We start from the raw sequence: 15,568 nt of genomic DNA, 5'->3' as shown, positions 1-15,568 counted from the left end.
AATAAAGGCTCATATATGGAAGCTGATATCATAACCACTGCACCATGGAGCTAAAGACTGGAGGACCAGATGTGAGCTGCTGTGCTCTTAGCACCAGTCCCAAGCCTTGTTAAACATAATGGATCAGCTCAAAGTACCTTAAGAGCTGCTTTCAGTTCAAAGGTCACCACAGCGGGACAATCGGCATATCTGAGTTGGCACTGGCAGAGGTTGAGCCTAAATACTCTTCCTCAATCAACCCTCCCAGGGATTTTTGTTGGGTACATGTAACAACTACATAAAAACTGATGACCTTTGTTCCATGTTAGAAAAATTGTTTCAGCTTTGCATTTTAATATTTACATACTTCATTGATTTGCTTCAAGAACTCCCACTCAGTGGACGTTTAATGAGATAGTCCAGACAGTAAGTTTCTTTGACTGTTACAGCCACTAAATGACATTTTGACAGCATGTGACATAAATAAGGATTATTTTAACTGACTCATACAGCGGTACAGAGTCTAAGAACAAAACCAATCAGAGCTGAGCTGAATAAATCTCCTTTAATAAAAGGTCAAATCCACTCTTCCTTTGGCCTCTCTGGGTTTTTTTTTTTTTTTAAAACAGCACAACATACAGCGAGTAGTAAACAATGGAATGCATCTGAAGTTACATTCAGCAGAACAACTCGCAGCCATCAGCAAAGTGCAAAGATGCTATTTAAGCTCATACAGATGGATGTACAGTGCATGCTGCCCTGCCAGCTACCAGAAGTCCTACAGGAATAATCCACTTCATTAATTGGACACAGCAAGCAGGTTTATAGATTTTTTGTTGTCCTTCTCCCCACCAAGTGTCAAAAAAACACATCACATCTGCCACCATGAAATACATTCAGGTCCAAAAGTATCTGGACAGGGGGTCCATATATGGTTTTGGAGATATTAGCTGTAAAGATGTCCACCTTCACCTAAATATCTACAGAACTAGATGGCACTCGCCTTCTAGTGTTTGAAACAACCAACAGCAACATCTGTTTCCGCTAATTAGACTTATCCAGTTTCTACCAGTTCTTTGGGTCTAAGTCACAGGAGCAGTGACCTAAACAGAGACACCAAGGCCACACATCCTCGCTGTACCACCCAAGCCAGCAGACATGATCTATCCAAGCAGTCGTGGGCCTCAAAGTTATCCAGGACATCCATGACGCCTCAACCAATGCCTTTAAATGTGGCAAAGCAGCTGCTCTACTCAGACACCCCCAAAAGCCCAAAGCCTTCAGAGGAAGCTCATTTCCACCTCTGGTGTCCTGGACGCCTTTCAGTCAGCATCCACAGCTTGTGGATGTAGGTGTACCTCATCAGCTCGCTCGTCACAAAAAACAGATCAGTACAGCATCCACAGCACCAAACCCCACAGCCTCTGTTTTGATATTCTATTCATGAAAGCTGTAAACAGAATCAGTGTCAAAGGTCAACCCTGAGGGAGTCTGGCTTATTGATGGAGAAGTGAACCAAGCTCTCGCTGCAGCTGCAGGCTCCAAAGTGCTTTTAACAGCGTGCCTGATATCCCGGAGTCCAGGAACACCCCCTAAAGGTCACCCCAGCCAAACCTTCCGAAAGTCCACAAAACACATGTAGATTGTTGTGGAGAACTCCCACACACCCTCTCTGAAAGGAGGAGTCACGACCCACCTACTCAAAGATCCAAAAATATGATAGGTGATTTATAGAGTTCCATAATATTTAAAAGAAGACAGACATCTGTACAGCTCACCCCAAAGCAATTCAGGCCAGAAGAGAAGCACCCAACTGTCATCTACAGATTAATCACATGGTGTGATTCAGATTTAACCAAAGCAAAAAACTAAAACTGCCCCGCTGCCCAAATACTAAAGCACCTGAGTGTACCTTCTTATTATTGCATTTTACTGAAAACAAAAAACAAATCTGTGCAGATGGACATTTTTTTTCTCCAGGAAAACATAAAATCTGATATTTTAAAAACATTTACAGTAAAATGTGAAAGTTTTTGGTTGTTGTTGTTATAGTTGTACCGAGTTTAAAAGCTGATTTCCAAACGTGATGACAGAGCTGACCTATGAGCCCCATGGTCTTCATCAGCAGAACATCCTGTGCTGATGAAGACCATGTGAAATGTGACGGCTCCAGAATACGTAGTGAACACACCTTGAAGTGACTGTGTGTCAGAATAAAACGTACTGCAGCGATTTAAGAGGAGACGCTGCAGGCACTTTTTTTTTTTAAACAGTCTGCAATTTACACACATAACTCGTTGCAAGATAATTAATCTTAATTAAGATTTTTTTATTTTTAAGTTCGGTTTTGGAACTTCAATGGCTTCAAAACGTGAACAGTTCTGTTAGCCTGCAGTGTCTTATCTTAAAAATATAAATCTAAACTGCTTTTTTGTCCTTTTTCTGACTCGTCATTGGTGGAAATCCACCATCAGCATCAAACTGAAGGAATGAACTCAAACACTTTAAGTGTCTGCTTATTATTTCATTACAGTTAAAACACAATCAGCAGATATTCCCGCTGATGACGTCCACCCGGACTCAGAGGTGAGACCGGATTCTCAAACATTCATGTGTCTAAAATTAGCTCAACGCTAGTGCAGGTATAGAAAGAATGTAAGAAGCTTTTCTGCTGCAGCTAAACACGCAAACAAGTTGAGTTAGAGAAACTAACCGGATATTAACCAGCAGCTCGGCAGCAACATAAAGTCTGAGCAAATGGAAAAGCGTTCATTTAGCCTGAAGGACTTTCAGAGGAAGACAGTGGAGAACAGAGGAAAGCTCATCCCACCTCAGGGTTAGCGCGTTTAACAAACCAGCATCCGACTCATCTGAGCCCTTAAATCTGAAGGTCTGAGGTAAGACCAGCAATAAGACACAAAGATCACATAAAGCGCTCAAAACTCCTGGATGACCCTGAAGTGGTTCTCGATGGAGGGCGGCTCGTCCTTGAAGTGCAGCTTCTTGCTTGGACACGCCCCGAACTCCTCCAGAGTTTTGATGAAGTGTCCGTGCTCGCGGCCCACCCAGGCCCGCATCGGGTCGCACACCTCGTAAGGGGTCACGTGGGCATGGACAGACACGCCGCTGGCGGCCAGCTCCTTCAGGACCTGCTTGTCCGTCACCCAGGTCTCACTGCCCCCCGGGTGGCCACCATCCAGCCAGAACATGTCAGAGATGTGCTTGACGAAGGGTGACATCTGCGGGTCAGCACGGGCCCCGGGCAGCTCGTACACCATCTGGTTAAGGACCACGCAGCCTTTGCTGAAGCCCACCAGGGTCAGGGAGAAGCCTGAGGGGATGCTGTCAGCGCCGCCTTGTGGTTGGAGTGGGTCTGGCAGGCTGGCTCGCTCCATGCCGTGGCTCAGCAGGGCCCTGTGGTCAGAAACGCTGCTCAGACTCAAAGAAAAGATCAAAATCATCTCGAAGAATTACAGCAGCATTTTCCTGTCCTTCACACCTTTAGACCTGGTCATGTTTTCCAAATTTTATGTTTTTGGAAAACATGAAATTTGGAAAACTGGGAAAAGACACGGGGTGGTCTAACGAGATGGAAACGCGTTCACCATTAAATTGCCCTTTTCTGTGTCATTCTCTGTGAGCTAGATGATTTAGCTTGCAGATGGCTTTTTAAGCCTCTACACCTTTATCAATTCATTCTTAACCGATATACAGGCCGGATAAAATTTAGCCAAAGTAATCAAGTTAAATAATATCCCAACAAGACAAAATGAGCTCCAGTGGCAAACCTGAGGTGGTGAAACGCTCCAGAGTCAGCAGAGTACGGCGAGTGCTCCGGAGCCCCGAACATGTTGCTCTCCACAAAGTTATGGTAGCAGCTGAACTTGTGCAGGTACATGCGCGAGGCTCTCACCACCCACACGTGTCTATCAGGGAAACGGTGGCCCAGAGTGAAGGCGACCCTCTCCAGGCTCCAGGAGAGCCACTGGGCACCCTCAGGCTGCAGTGCCATCTCCTCCTGGAAGTTCTGCACAGAGAGAAACGAGAAGTTTTACAACTGCTTTTTGCAACATAGAGGTCCTACATGATCTCAGAACAAGAGCAGCACAGCTGAGTCCTGTCCTTTTTCCTGACCATTTTCAGGGGAATAAAGCCTGAAGCCGCATCAGAAATGTCTCAGTGGAAGGAAAGGCTAAAGTATGCCAAACCACACAAGAACTGGACTGAAAATGAGTGGCAACAGGTCTGATGGAGTGTTAAGTCCTAATATTTGGTTTGAATCATCATCAGTGTGTACGGAGGAGATCAGGAGAGATTTAGCACAGTGAGCGTCTATCTGTAAAAGAAAGTGGAGGCTCTCTCATGGTTTCATTTCAGCCAGTGGTGTTGGAGATCTCGGCAAAAGTGAACTGTCAGATTTTGATGCTCCATGAAATACCATGGGAAAAGGGTCTGATTGGCAACAGCTTCATTTTTCAGCATGACAATGATCCAAAACGCACTGCAGAGGCAGTAAAATCATACCTGGACAGAATCACACACAATGGAGCCATGGACTGGCCTCCCCGCATTTTTATCTGGTTTATTGAAAGGAATCATTGACTGATTCCAACATTAAACACACAGGAGGTGGCACAGAGTTGCCTCAGTAATCGTATTAAGTGATTCATTTCGCCATGGCAGCCATGTCCACCTGAGACCTTCTCCATCACTCTCACCTGAATATCCCCGTGGAAAAACACCACGTGCCGGTTGTTGCTCTTCTCCTGCTCCTCCGGGTCAGGCCGCAGGAGCAGCAGGTCGTTCACTCGGTTGGGGAGGTTCCCGGGCACCGCGGGCAGCCTCTGCAGCTTTTGCAGCGGGGTTCCCGACAGCGCATCCCGGCTTGCCGAGGCGTGCAGCCCCCGGAGCTCGGAGGGTGACGTCGTCATCGCTTTGGCCGCAGTTATTAAAGTCAGGCCCAGTACTGCTGCTCGTTCGGCTAGCATGGACTCTAAAATAAGAAAATGAGCTGGCGTTTTTCCTCATCTGCGCACTCGCTCCATGCTGCTGTCAGTTAGCATCACATTATCAGCGGCTAGCGTCAAACCGGGCCACACAGCCTTATTATACGCAAACAATTACAACTACACGGCGTCTACAACCGCTGTCCGCCTCACATTATGACACCTGCGGAATAAACGTCCAAGATTTACTTCACTGTCACAGTTTTAGAGTCTCCTTTTGTCCACAAAGAGGCGCTGTTTAACAAAAACAAACCCACCGAAATAACAAACGACTGCAGTGACAGGAAACGTACGCGCTACTGCGCATGTGTTGAGTTTTCTCGTCGGTAGGAATCGGATGAGTCCCTCCTTTGTATTTCCGTTTTCGTCCGCGCGGTCTAACGACGCCAAGAGAAGAACAAAGCAATCGTATAAAACACCACGTTTGTGGTGAGAAACGTGAACTGTCATCGATGTGAACCGAGGAGATTTATGGATATAAAACATAAATAAAATTGACACTGATTAAACCACTAATTATTTTTTTTCCGAATGTTTTCATAGTTTTATGGAATTTGTATTATTTTCCAAAAATAATAAGTAGGTAACAGCATGTCCAGAAAAAAAATATTTACACCCCAGGCCTTTTTATTTAAAAAATACAGACGAGGACTGCACATACATAAACGCATCTCAAAGTGTCTATGGTTGGGATCGGGGTGGAACCATCTTGTGCTGAGACTTCCAAAGTTTAGCTGAACACATAAAATGAACGTGTTTACCTTTCCGTGGATCTTGACGTGGGTGGGTTCCCAGCGGCTGCGCTAAAGCGAGTGCAAAGTGAGTGTTTTCCCGCAGAAATCAGTTTATATTGCCCTTTTTTTTCCTTATAAACGCTGCACATACTTCAAGTGTGCCACTGACATGTTTGGTTCCGCCTGCATAACACAGCAAAATAGTTTACACCAGGCTGGACTCTGTACATGTTCTACAGCTGTGCAAACAGATGTGCAGACACAATGGATAAACCATTGCACCACCACTCAGTTTAATAATTCCCATAAGCTGCACTGAATAGTTAGATGACTGATAATTAACCATTTAAACTAATCTATCAGGTCATTCTGCACATAAGAAGAGTTCCATTCATCTGCTGGAAGGTAACTTCAGCTTTTAAACACACTGTGCAGCAGCTTATATTTATTGGAGAACTTTTCATAGCCCATGTACTTATTCTGTTGCTGCTTGAGTATCCATGTTACACTTAGAATTGCATTAAAAATCAAAAGTATTATTTCACTGCTTCATTTTTTGATGGGATGAAGCTGCAGCTCTATGAACTGTACCATTTATCATCAAACAGTTGAAATAAAAACAGTATTTCCTGAACTTCTCATAGGAATGAGCTCAAAGAAGTGGGTGCAACAGCAAAAACATGGGGAAAATGTCACCTGGTACTTTGATACATGCTGGGATAATTACAAATTTTAAAATGTAACTAAGGCAGCCATTTTTAGCTTAAATATATTTTTTTGTGAAATGTTCAACTAGGACTAGTCATTTTTTCATGTGGTACCAGTTTGTACCACAACACGATACAGCATGTAAGTACAAAAAGTACCTTTATTGGAAAACTGTAGTAGTTTCAAACTTACTATTTTAATTATATTTTGGGGGCTTAAATTATAAAAACAAACAAAGAAAAAAAAATGTTTAAGGGCAGAAGTGTTGATCATACCTCATACCAAATGTCAAGCACAGTGGTGGAGGGTTGGCCTGAGTTGACCATGAACTCTTCTGCATACCAAAGTATTCTAGAGTGAAATGTGAGGCCATCTGTCTGACAGATAGAGTTGGTCATCTGAAACTGGTAAATAATGTTAAGGATTTTTAAAATGTTCTCATATATGATCCCTTGGAATTGAAAGAATATGGACTTTCTTTTTCCCATGATTGAGTTTTATTGGTTACACATTCAAATTTTCATCTAATGAGTGGCTGCATTTCTACTTTCCCAATTCTGCATACCTGATAAAGCATGGCCTCGAGCTCTTTGGGCAGGAGACTGGTGGCGTGTCTCCTCAATGTTTCTGAAGCTCGCAGGAAGGATCTGGTGGAGACGGTGGCCAAGGCAGCTTTGTACAATACTGAAGGTGAGTTCAAGGTACCAGCGGAAAAAAAAGTTTGGATTTCAACACGAGCTAACTGCTGGTAAACTACTTACAGCCTCAGTTTGAAGGGCAAGCCACTATATATACCCAACTCTTAGCTGTAAAATCACTGACTGTACGCAGTTATGTCATCCATGATGGCGCCAGATGATAATCAGATAACCACCCTACTCTAAGCACTAAATTTGCCCTTTACCTGTAAAATACAACCTGTTATTAGACATTTATTCACATGTATTGTTTTTATTGTGCTTCAGGTGTGAGGCGTGAGGGGACCACAGTGTTAAACATCTTTAATGATTATGACTACAACCGCTCTGTCATCACTATTGTGTCCAGCATCGACTCGATCAGTAAGTCCTCTTTGCATTTGTTCTTCTAACATGTTCCATATTCACTCTCTTGCTCCTGAGAGATGGATGAATGGGTTCAGCTCCAGCTTCCAATCCTTTAATAAGCTTTGTGAGGGATTTAAAGACACATAAAAAAAACCCCAGTAAGAACCTTTTTCTAACAAGGATCACAGAGGAAAAAATCATTTCTACGAATCCTTGTTTGAAACACGACAGTCTTAACAGTGAAAGCAGTCAAAGTTTGCAGCTTTTATTTGGTGGTGTTTTTTAATGTTTTCCAGGGGAGGCGATCCTGTGTGCATGCGAGAAGGCGTGCGGGTTGATTGACATGCAAACTCATACAGGAGTCCATCCGTGCATGGGCGCTGTTGACCTCATACCCATCTACCCACTGGGGGAGGAGGTGAGGGCAGAGGACTGTACTAAAGAGGCGCTCGGTATGTGTTTCACAGTGTTCCTGAGAGTTAATGTACCCTTAAAACACCGTACCCTCCTTAAATACCCCGTCATCAAATGAAGTGTTCATTCAAACTAATTATTGTTTGACTAACCTTCTGAGTTTCTCCATTATTTCACCTAAAAATTTCCACTACTACTCATACTTTTAGCTAATAATTCCTGTGTTTATTAACCCTTTAATATTCAACTGCTAACCCTACTTTCATTCATAGTTTTTGTTTTGCTATTTCAATTAATCGATACTTTTATCGTATGTTTTTAATTGCTATCCATACTTGTAGTAAGCTTGTAGTTTCAAATATTCATCTGTTTAGCTAACATCATTTAATTATGTTTTTAGCTAATAATTTCAACTTTTAGCTAGATATCCTTTAGCTAAGTATTTAAAACTTTTTATTTATAATTTTTAGCCATTTAAAACATTTGTCCGTCATGTTAAGCTAACAATTTTATTTGTTAGTATACATTTTAAGATGACATTTTCAACTGCTTTAACCTAATTATTATTTAGCCATTTCAAAAGTTAATAGTTGGATATTTCCCCCCTTCGTTATAATTTTAAAAAGCAATTCTAATTATTTACAGACAGCACATTTTTGGCTAATGATTTTAACTGCTAGCCTTGCTTTTTTAGCTAGTGGTTTAGCTAAAAAAAAAAGGTTTCCATACTGTTAGCCAGGTAAGTTATTTCTACAGTTATCTAGTATATTTGTTTAAAATTTGAATTTGTTTGTTATATGAAAACTTCTCAAAGGTTTAGTTATTATTTTATAAATTCAAGCCTTCTCCCTTTCTTTCCAGTCATTATTTAACTATTTATTTATCTGCCTATTTAAATCATTTATATATTTAATTTACCCTGTTGCTACCGCTTATGTATTACTTTAGTTTACAGCTAACTTTTCCAGTAAAATCTTTTAAGATCTACTTGTTATTGCATTTTTTTGAGATTAGTTGAACAGAACTTCCCACATAACCCTAAAATCCTATCTAACATGTACCCCTGGTTGGGAATCACAGCTATATTTTAAATCCTCACTGGCTGTCAGTGCTCGTAATTTATTTTTAGTTCTTTAGACAGATATCACGTGTGACTCAGAATAAATTCTCAGTGTGTGTTCACAGACATATTCAGCAGGGTGTATGTAGTTTTTATTATTCCTCAGTACATTTTCTGTCATGAGCTCATCCACCATGTCTCTACAAGCATGTCTCACCTGCATGTAGCTGATGATGTGACGTCTTTTCTATTTTCTTGTGCTGTTGATTACTTTCACAGTTTACCAGCTGACTTCGCAGCCATGTGTCTATCTGATAATGAGCAATAACTCAACACTTTGCCCTCATGCCTGCAGACTGCACTCTGTATGCTAATCTGTGTGGTGTGATTGAAAAATGGTAATTGGCCAACCCACTAACAAGCACTGTATTCATGCATGCATGTAATAAGCGGCCCATGTGTCCGTATTTTCCATCCGTCTGAATTACATTCCCGCGGGTGTGTTTTGGTCCGTCACGGTCTTTGCACCTTTGTGTTTCTGAATTTGTGTGCACGTGATGACGTGCACTCCATATGCCAGTCAGCTGAAATGTGTCTGTGCTCTTGCTTGGGCTCAGCTGTGGCTCAGGGACTTACAGAGAGGGTCCGGGGCACCAGTGCCTTCCTGTTTGGCTGGGCAGACGTCCCTTTACAGCGAGGGCTGGCGCACAGGAGGAAGGAGATGGGCTGGTTCAAGAAGACGCCGGACCTGCGGGCGATCAGGGCCGACGTGGGGCCGCAGCCACAGAAACGATTCGGCCTCACAGGTGAGCCAGAGGTAGCAGGTAATGAAGGTTAGAGTGTCTCTTTGGTGTGATTACACAACACAGGTGACTTTGTGTTTGTTTGTTAGTCTGACCACATGCTGTCTCCCTTCTCTATTCTGACCTTTGAAAGGAAAAATCTGAAAAGTTCACACAGCTAAAAAAAATAACATTGACGTGTTACCAGATAAAAAAAAAGTCAGGCCACTGAGCCTATTAGCACATTCTGAATCTAACTAAAAGGTGTTAAGCATCAGATTCACACAGCCAAGGTATCCTGTTGTTGCCTTTGCAACATTTAGTCTCTATTATAAGCACTGCTGGATTTGTAAAGAAAAAAATAATTTACCGGAGGCAAACAAGACGGGAGATCGAGGATTCATAGTGTTCCGGAGAACATCCGGTGAGCTACGTGTACCAAAGAAGTCGTCACTATCTGAGAAAAATGACTGTCAACCAGTTGCCCTCACTTCACATCTGATGCAGAGCTGGAGAGACTAGTCCTGGCTCACCTCACGCCACCTGACAGACATGTAGTCAGTATGTGAGACTGGGCAGTGCTCTGTCTGACACGGGGGACTGTGCTGTGTCCATTCCTCTTCAGCTTTCAGTACAGCTTCTGCCACTCTGACCATTTTTTAGGGCTGAGGACTGCAGAGCACTAGTAGAACAAGCTGTTTCTGAATGTGAATAAGACTTCAGAAGGAAGAGGATTGCTATGCAACTTTTGTCTCACTAATAAAAATCTGCAAAAAATGTTGTTATCGATTTAAAGGAGCTCATTTAGTTCCGATTGTCTGATCTCCTGCAGGTGTCGGGGCCAGTCCCTACGTCATGAACTGCAATGTCACAATTGACACCCAGGACGTCTCTTTGGGGCGCAGCATTGCCAAAGCCATCAGGGAGTCGACGCCGGGAGGCCTGCCTGGGGTGCAGGTGCTGGCCCTACCACACGAGGGCGCCTTGGAAATCGCTTGTAATGTGGAAAGCGTGAAGGGGACCCCGCCAGATCACCTCACCGCAGGTGAACCCTGGCCGTCTTTCAGCATCGGCGGCGAGTCGTACTGTCACGCTCCGGCTTCCCTCATCACGGCGAGGGTCGCCGAGCTGGCAGGGAGACAGGGGGTCAGCATGAAGGGCACGGCCTTGGTGGGGTTCACCCCCCGTGATTGCAGAGGCCTAGCAGAGTATGCTCTGTCTCAGGGGATTTCCGAGTTCTGGAAAGAGCAGCGCAGGATCCGCATGTGAAAACAAAAACTAAAGTCGATAATCTGTGATAGATTCCGCCTCCGTTACCATGGAAACTGACTGTTATTGAGCCCTCAGGTACCACCGCTGGTGCTTTATGTTCTACCGCTGCACAAATACAGTTTATAGCATCAATAGTTTTTCTATTTGAAGTAATGTTTGAGTCAGGAGGTCTTCACTTTCAGGGTTCTCAGATTTAGATTTATGAACCTCTGTGTTACCCCAGAGCAGGACAAACCCCTGATATAGCAATATATCATATTCCTCTCCCTCCTGTGATATGTCATCAATACACTAAACTTTATTAATAATACATGAGGCATTCTGGTGCATCATCTCCTCCCAGTTTGACCTACAGAGTCACTATTTTGTGACTCCTCGCTGTGGTGCCTGTTAAATAAATGAGCAAAAAAGTCAGTCAGAAGAACTGAAAAAATAGATAAACTCACCGAGGGAAACTGAAACATTGAGTGATGACTGATCAGTTTGTGTGATTACCTTTAGACTAAAAACATCACATTTAATAAAAAGTTTAACAGTTGATGTTTTTCTTTTGGTATTTTTTTCACAAGTTCACATAGAGTGCGGTGGAGTTGGAATGACGGATGGGGTCAAAGGTGAGGGTGCTCTGAGTTCCTTGTTTGCAGAGGTGATGGACAGGTCGACGGGTAAGGTCAGGCATTAGTGTCTGTGAACTGTGACGTTGGCAGACGACAGACAAAGTTATAGAGACAAGACTGAGAAGGTTTGGACAAAGGATGCTGAGGATGGAGCTGCCAGGCATGCGGATGGTTAGTGGATCAGAGGAGTATGATAGGAATACTGCAGTGACCCCTAAAAGGGAGTCACCAAAAGAAGAAGAAGACATACAGTTATGTAACTCCATAAGTAGATTTTAAATCAACCAAACAGCATGTGATTGAAGTGCAGACTGTCAGCTTTAATTCAACGAGTTTGACAGGAGTGTTGAACCGTTTATGAGTTACTGCCATTTTTATACTTTTGGTGGGTTTTTTTTTTCAAGAGTCTGTGTAGAATAACACACCTGACCTCTGAATGCCTTCCTGCTTTGGGAGTATTTACTTCAAAGTCTCTGAACTTGCCAAAGAGTGAAAACGGTGACATTTTGAGCGTGTCGCTCTCCAGAGTGAAATCGGAGACAGCGCTCTCCACATGCATATGTGTCATTTCCTGTTTGGAGCAAATAGGACGCTTGTGTTTACTGATGAGTCTCTGCTGATGAGTCTTTTCCCATCATTTTTTCTGCCATGCGTGACTCTGTGGGAGAGTCGCCATCTGTGTGAGAAACGGCTATTTTTGTCCCGCGCCCGTTTAAAGCCTGCCGAGTTTTCTGTCCTTTCTTTAAATTTTTCAGAGCTCCTGCTGCACGGGATTAACCCTTTAATGACAAATCTGGCCAGAGGACAGGTCAAGAATTAACTGGGGCGAAATGATTCCTGTCATTTTTACATAATGCACTGAATAGCTGCAGAGTAATAGAGTGAAGGGGGTATGGGTTTGGTTCATTATGTTATATTAATCTGGGCTATATGGAGGTAATAAGCCTCAGAAGTGTTTAATTTTATGCCATATGGAAGGGAAATCTAAGAGCCCGTAACAATCTAATCTACATCCATAGTGGGCGCTAAGCTGTTAAGCTTTACACCCAAACGGACGAGGGGTGATTCACTGAGTCTTGCACGGAGAGGGACGAGCTTTGGCATCAGGGTTTGAGTTTACTATGCTTTTGTTATGTTGTGTAATTTTGCAGGTTTTCTGTATTCGATGTGACGTAAGGTTGCAGCGAGAGGCCGAAGACGTGCAGTTTTTGTATCCCTGTGTGTTTGGATTAGCTTTCTTGCTGTGTGAACGGTCACCTCTTTGTATGTCATCCAGCTGAGGCTCTTAGTCACACGGGCATCGCAGCCGTGCAGCTTCGTTTCATCTCTCTCTCTCTTCTGCATTTAGACACACATGCATTTACTCTATGGGATGCCACACACACACACACACACTCGGATACACTCTGCCTGCCAGACTTGGGAGCATCAAGGCCTTATCTAGGTCACAGCATAAGCCCAGAGGTATCCTGTTCTCCACACACACACGCACACACACAGACGTATGAACGTACGTTTTTAAATTTGCAGTCAGAGTGACGTGTCTGGAACACTGAATCCATTTTGACTCATTCCTCCTCGGCTAACAGGGAAAGGATTTTTTATTTGGATTTCATATTTGTGCACCCCCTTCTTCTCCCTCCCACATTAACCTCGTTTTGTGACTCAGTCTAGCGGCTCTCATGATTGTCACAAGGCCATCATTTCCTTGATTAAGCACTCTTCCCTCTGCAGATCCCGGAATCAGAGACGCTTTGCCACCGAAGCCTGAACGAAATGTGTAATCTGCTCGAAATAAAGGCAAATTTCTCTTTGCTCGCTGCTGCAGAGGCACCATAGGATGCCTTTGATTTGACTTAGCCTGACAGTGTATCATCCGAGATGCAACCGGGTGTCACAGCACAGAAATAGAGCTTATTTCTCCGCTTCAGTCTTCTATAAATATTCCAAAGCTCTCTTTTCTCCTCCCCCTCCCTCTTTCCACTGTTTGTCCATTTTTATTCTGCCTCCCACATCTTCCCTTTCCCCTCTGCTCCTCTTCTATAACGTGGAGTACTGTGGCTCACTCATCCCTCCTCTCATTTCATTCCTGCAGAGCTGTCCTTCCACAGATTTCCTTCAGCCTCATGGTTAATCTCATCTAAGCAAGTGTTTGCTTCAAATATAGGAATGTTTACAAAGACGGGAAAAAAAAGAGAGGCCAGGCTCTGATTTTTATCTTTAAACAGTTAGCGCAGGGTGCCATCCTCCCTAACCTATCAGTGGGAGAAGTAAGAGTGCCACCTATGAAGTCAGCAGTCCCCCAACCCCCATCCTGAACACATGTTCAACATCCTCTGGGCACAGGCTGAGCGGAGCGCTGAGACACAGCTGAGAATTAGAGAGGAAGAGCGGGAGAGAGAGAGGAAGAGGGCGCAGTGAAGTGGAAATATGGGTGAGCATTAGAGAAAGACAGAAATAGAGCGATAAAGCAGTGAATTAGGCAGAGGCAGGGAGAGGAGGAGCAGGAGGAGGAAGAGGAGGAGGCAGTCTTTCACTGATGCTTGATGCAGTTAGATTCTCATACAGCAGCAGAGAGCCGTCGTCGAGCGTGGATGAGAGAACCTCATGGATTTGCTCCCGTCTGAGTCTCGGTGGAATTCATTGCATCCGAAGCAGCTGCAGACGGAGGAGGAGGAGGATGCTGCGACTGCGGCTGGATGTTAGGATCCATGCGGGCCTGTGATGTCTGCGTCCTTCCTCAGGATGACTCTGACCCAGATTGTGGAGTCGCGGCACTGCTCCTCCTCGGGTGGTCTGCCGATGTGAGGCGGACGAGGGATGCTCTGGACCTCGGCGGTCACCGCTCAGCCCGCTGCCTCTGCTGACATCTGTCTCCGTGGATACGCACAGCAGCTGGAAGGGTGAGGATGCACAGCACTGACCTGCGCGCTGAAATGTCATGCTCATTGGTTTTCTGTGTGTGTCTGTGTGTGAGAGTGTGTGTTTAAATACCAGGCTTCCTGCAGATTCTTAAAAATTAACAAGGTTTTGAATTCATTAATCTGAAAATGAGGCCTTATAGGTTTCAGGATGTCTCACACCAGGCTCTAAAGTCCTAAAATTAAAAAGATGTTAATCTTATATTCCAATTTTAAAATCTCTAAAATACGCATGTTTTAAATAATGAGAACATTGAATCAGGATATTTGATCAGAAATAAATACACTGTAGAAGAGTGGAGAACATTTGATATGATTTCCAGGCCCCCTGAGCCTCCATATGGGTGTATTACTCAAAAAGAAGCTGCATAAGTGTTTAAAGCTCAAGAATATGAAAAAAAGGCTGCTAAGACTTTATATCCAAAACATCTTTGTACTGTGTTGAAGAGATACATACTGAAGGTGAACTAGGGTCAGGCTGTACTTTTATGCCATGCAAATTAGCACCACTAGATGGTGTAGTGAGTCAACCAGACAAATCATTATTTTTGTTTCACAATTTCCTCTTGAGGAAATTTGGGCGGAGTTAAAAGGAAATATTAAGCGTTTAAAAAAGCAGCAGCAGATTGGAAATATCTTTGCACTAGATGTTAACTGCTGCCCCCTGCTGGCGAAAGTTTTCAGGTAATGACAAAAAGTACCTTTCAAAGGTACTTTTGTGAAAGGAAGCATGTTGACCCTTTACCTAGAAGTCCCTGTTTAAGCACAGATACTTTAATACTTAAAGTACCAAAAGTAAAAGTACCCTACATACATGAATATATATAAGAAAGATTGGTCCATATGTTGTTGAAGCAGTAAATCTGTTACCTTGCTTGACAAAAGAAGAATGTATAATTATTTCCCACCACTGAATAAACAAATTTGTGTTTCATTCTTCAGTAAATTAAACCCACTTTTAAAAATCCAGTTAATATTTTCAAAACCACAGTCTGGGTGTTTTTTCCTTTTGGAGAAAAACTCTTTTAT

The 15,568-nt window shown here is 43.4% G+C and overlaps 3 protein-coding genes across 8 annotated transcripts in view; 2 read left to right on the top strand and 1 right to left on the bottom strand.

The window, feature by feature from the left end:
• Positions 1-530: 530 nt before the first annotated feature.
• lg16_19h2orf69 (linkage group 16_19 C2orf69 homolog) lies at positions 531-5,278 on the bottom strand. Its single transcript, XM_063496641.1, has 3 exons — positions 4,698-5,278; positions 3,768-4,006; positions 531-3,393 (listed from the first exon to the last, which is right to left on the bottom strand). The coding sequence occupies exons 1-3, from the start codon at positions 4,965-4,967 to the stop codon at positions 2,916-2,918; spliced, it is 987 nt and encodes a 328-aa protein (XP_063352711.1). The 5' UTR covers positions 4,968-5,278; the 3' UTR covers positions 531-2,915.
• Positions 5,279-5,705: 427 nt separating this feature from the next.
• ftcdnl1 (formiminotransferase cyclodeaminase N-terminal like 1) lies at positions 5,706-11,497 on the top strand. 2 transcript variants are annotated; one of them, XM_063499375.1, is made up of 6 exons: positions 5,706-5,804; positions 7,002-7,117; positions 7,393-7,488; positions 7,770-7,925; positions 9,565-9,753; positions 10,562-11,497. In XM_063499375.1, exons 2-6 carry the CDS (start codon positions 7,003-7,005, stop codon positions 10,996-10,998), a joined length of 993 nt encoding a protein of 330 aa, XP_063355445.1. In that variant the 5' UTR covers positions 5,706-5,804; position 7,002; the 3' UTR covers positions 10,999-11,497. The 2 variants fall into 2 exon arrangements, with proteins under 2 accessions (XP_063355445.1, XP_063355446.1); XM_063499376.1 differs by having other exon boundaries at positions 7,770-7,891; positions 10,562-10,692.
• Positions 11,498-13,888: 2,391 nt separating this feature from the next.
• LOC134644062 (nck-associated protein 5-like) overlaps positions 13,889-15,568 on the top strand; it is a 104,786-nt gene continuing 103,106 nt past the window's right edge. For 3 of the 5 annotated variants that reach the window (XR_010096453.1, XM_063496737.1, XM_063496738.1), the window contains exon 1: positions 13,891-14,521. The gene's annotated coding sequence lies outside the window, so the exon portion shown is untranslated. Of the gene's footprint in view, positions 14,522-15,568 lie in introns of all 5 variants that reach the window. The other 2 variants (XM_063496735.1, XM_063496736.1) reach the window with 2 other exon arrangements.

The sequence above is a fragment of the Pelmatolapia mariae genome, linkage group LG16_19 (assembly GCF_036321145.2).
Source record: "Pelmatolapia mariae isolate MD_Pm_ZW linkage group LG16_19, Pm_UMD_F_2, whole genome shotgun sequence".
Taxonomy (NCBI): domain Eukaryota; kingdom Metazoa; phylum Chordata; class Actinopteri; order Cichliformes; family Cichlidae; genus Pelmatolapia; species Pelmatolapia mariae.
This window is presented reverse-complemented; position numbering and strand designations above follow the sequence as displayed.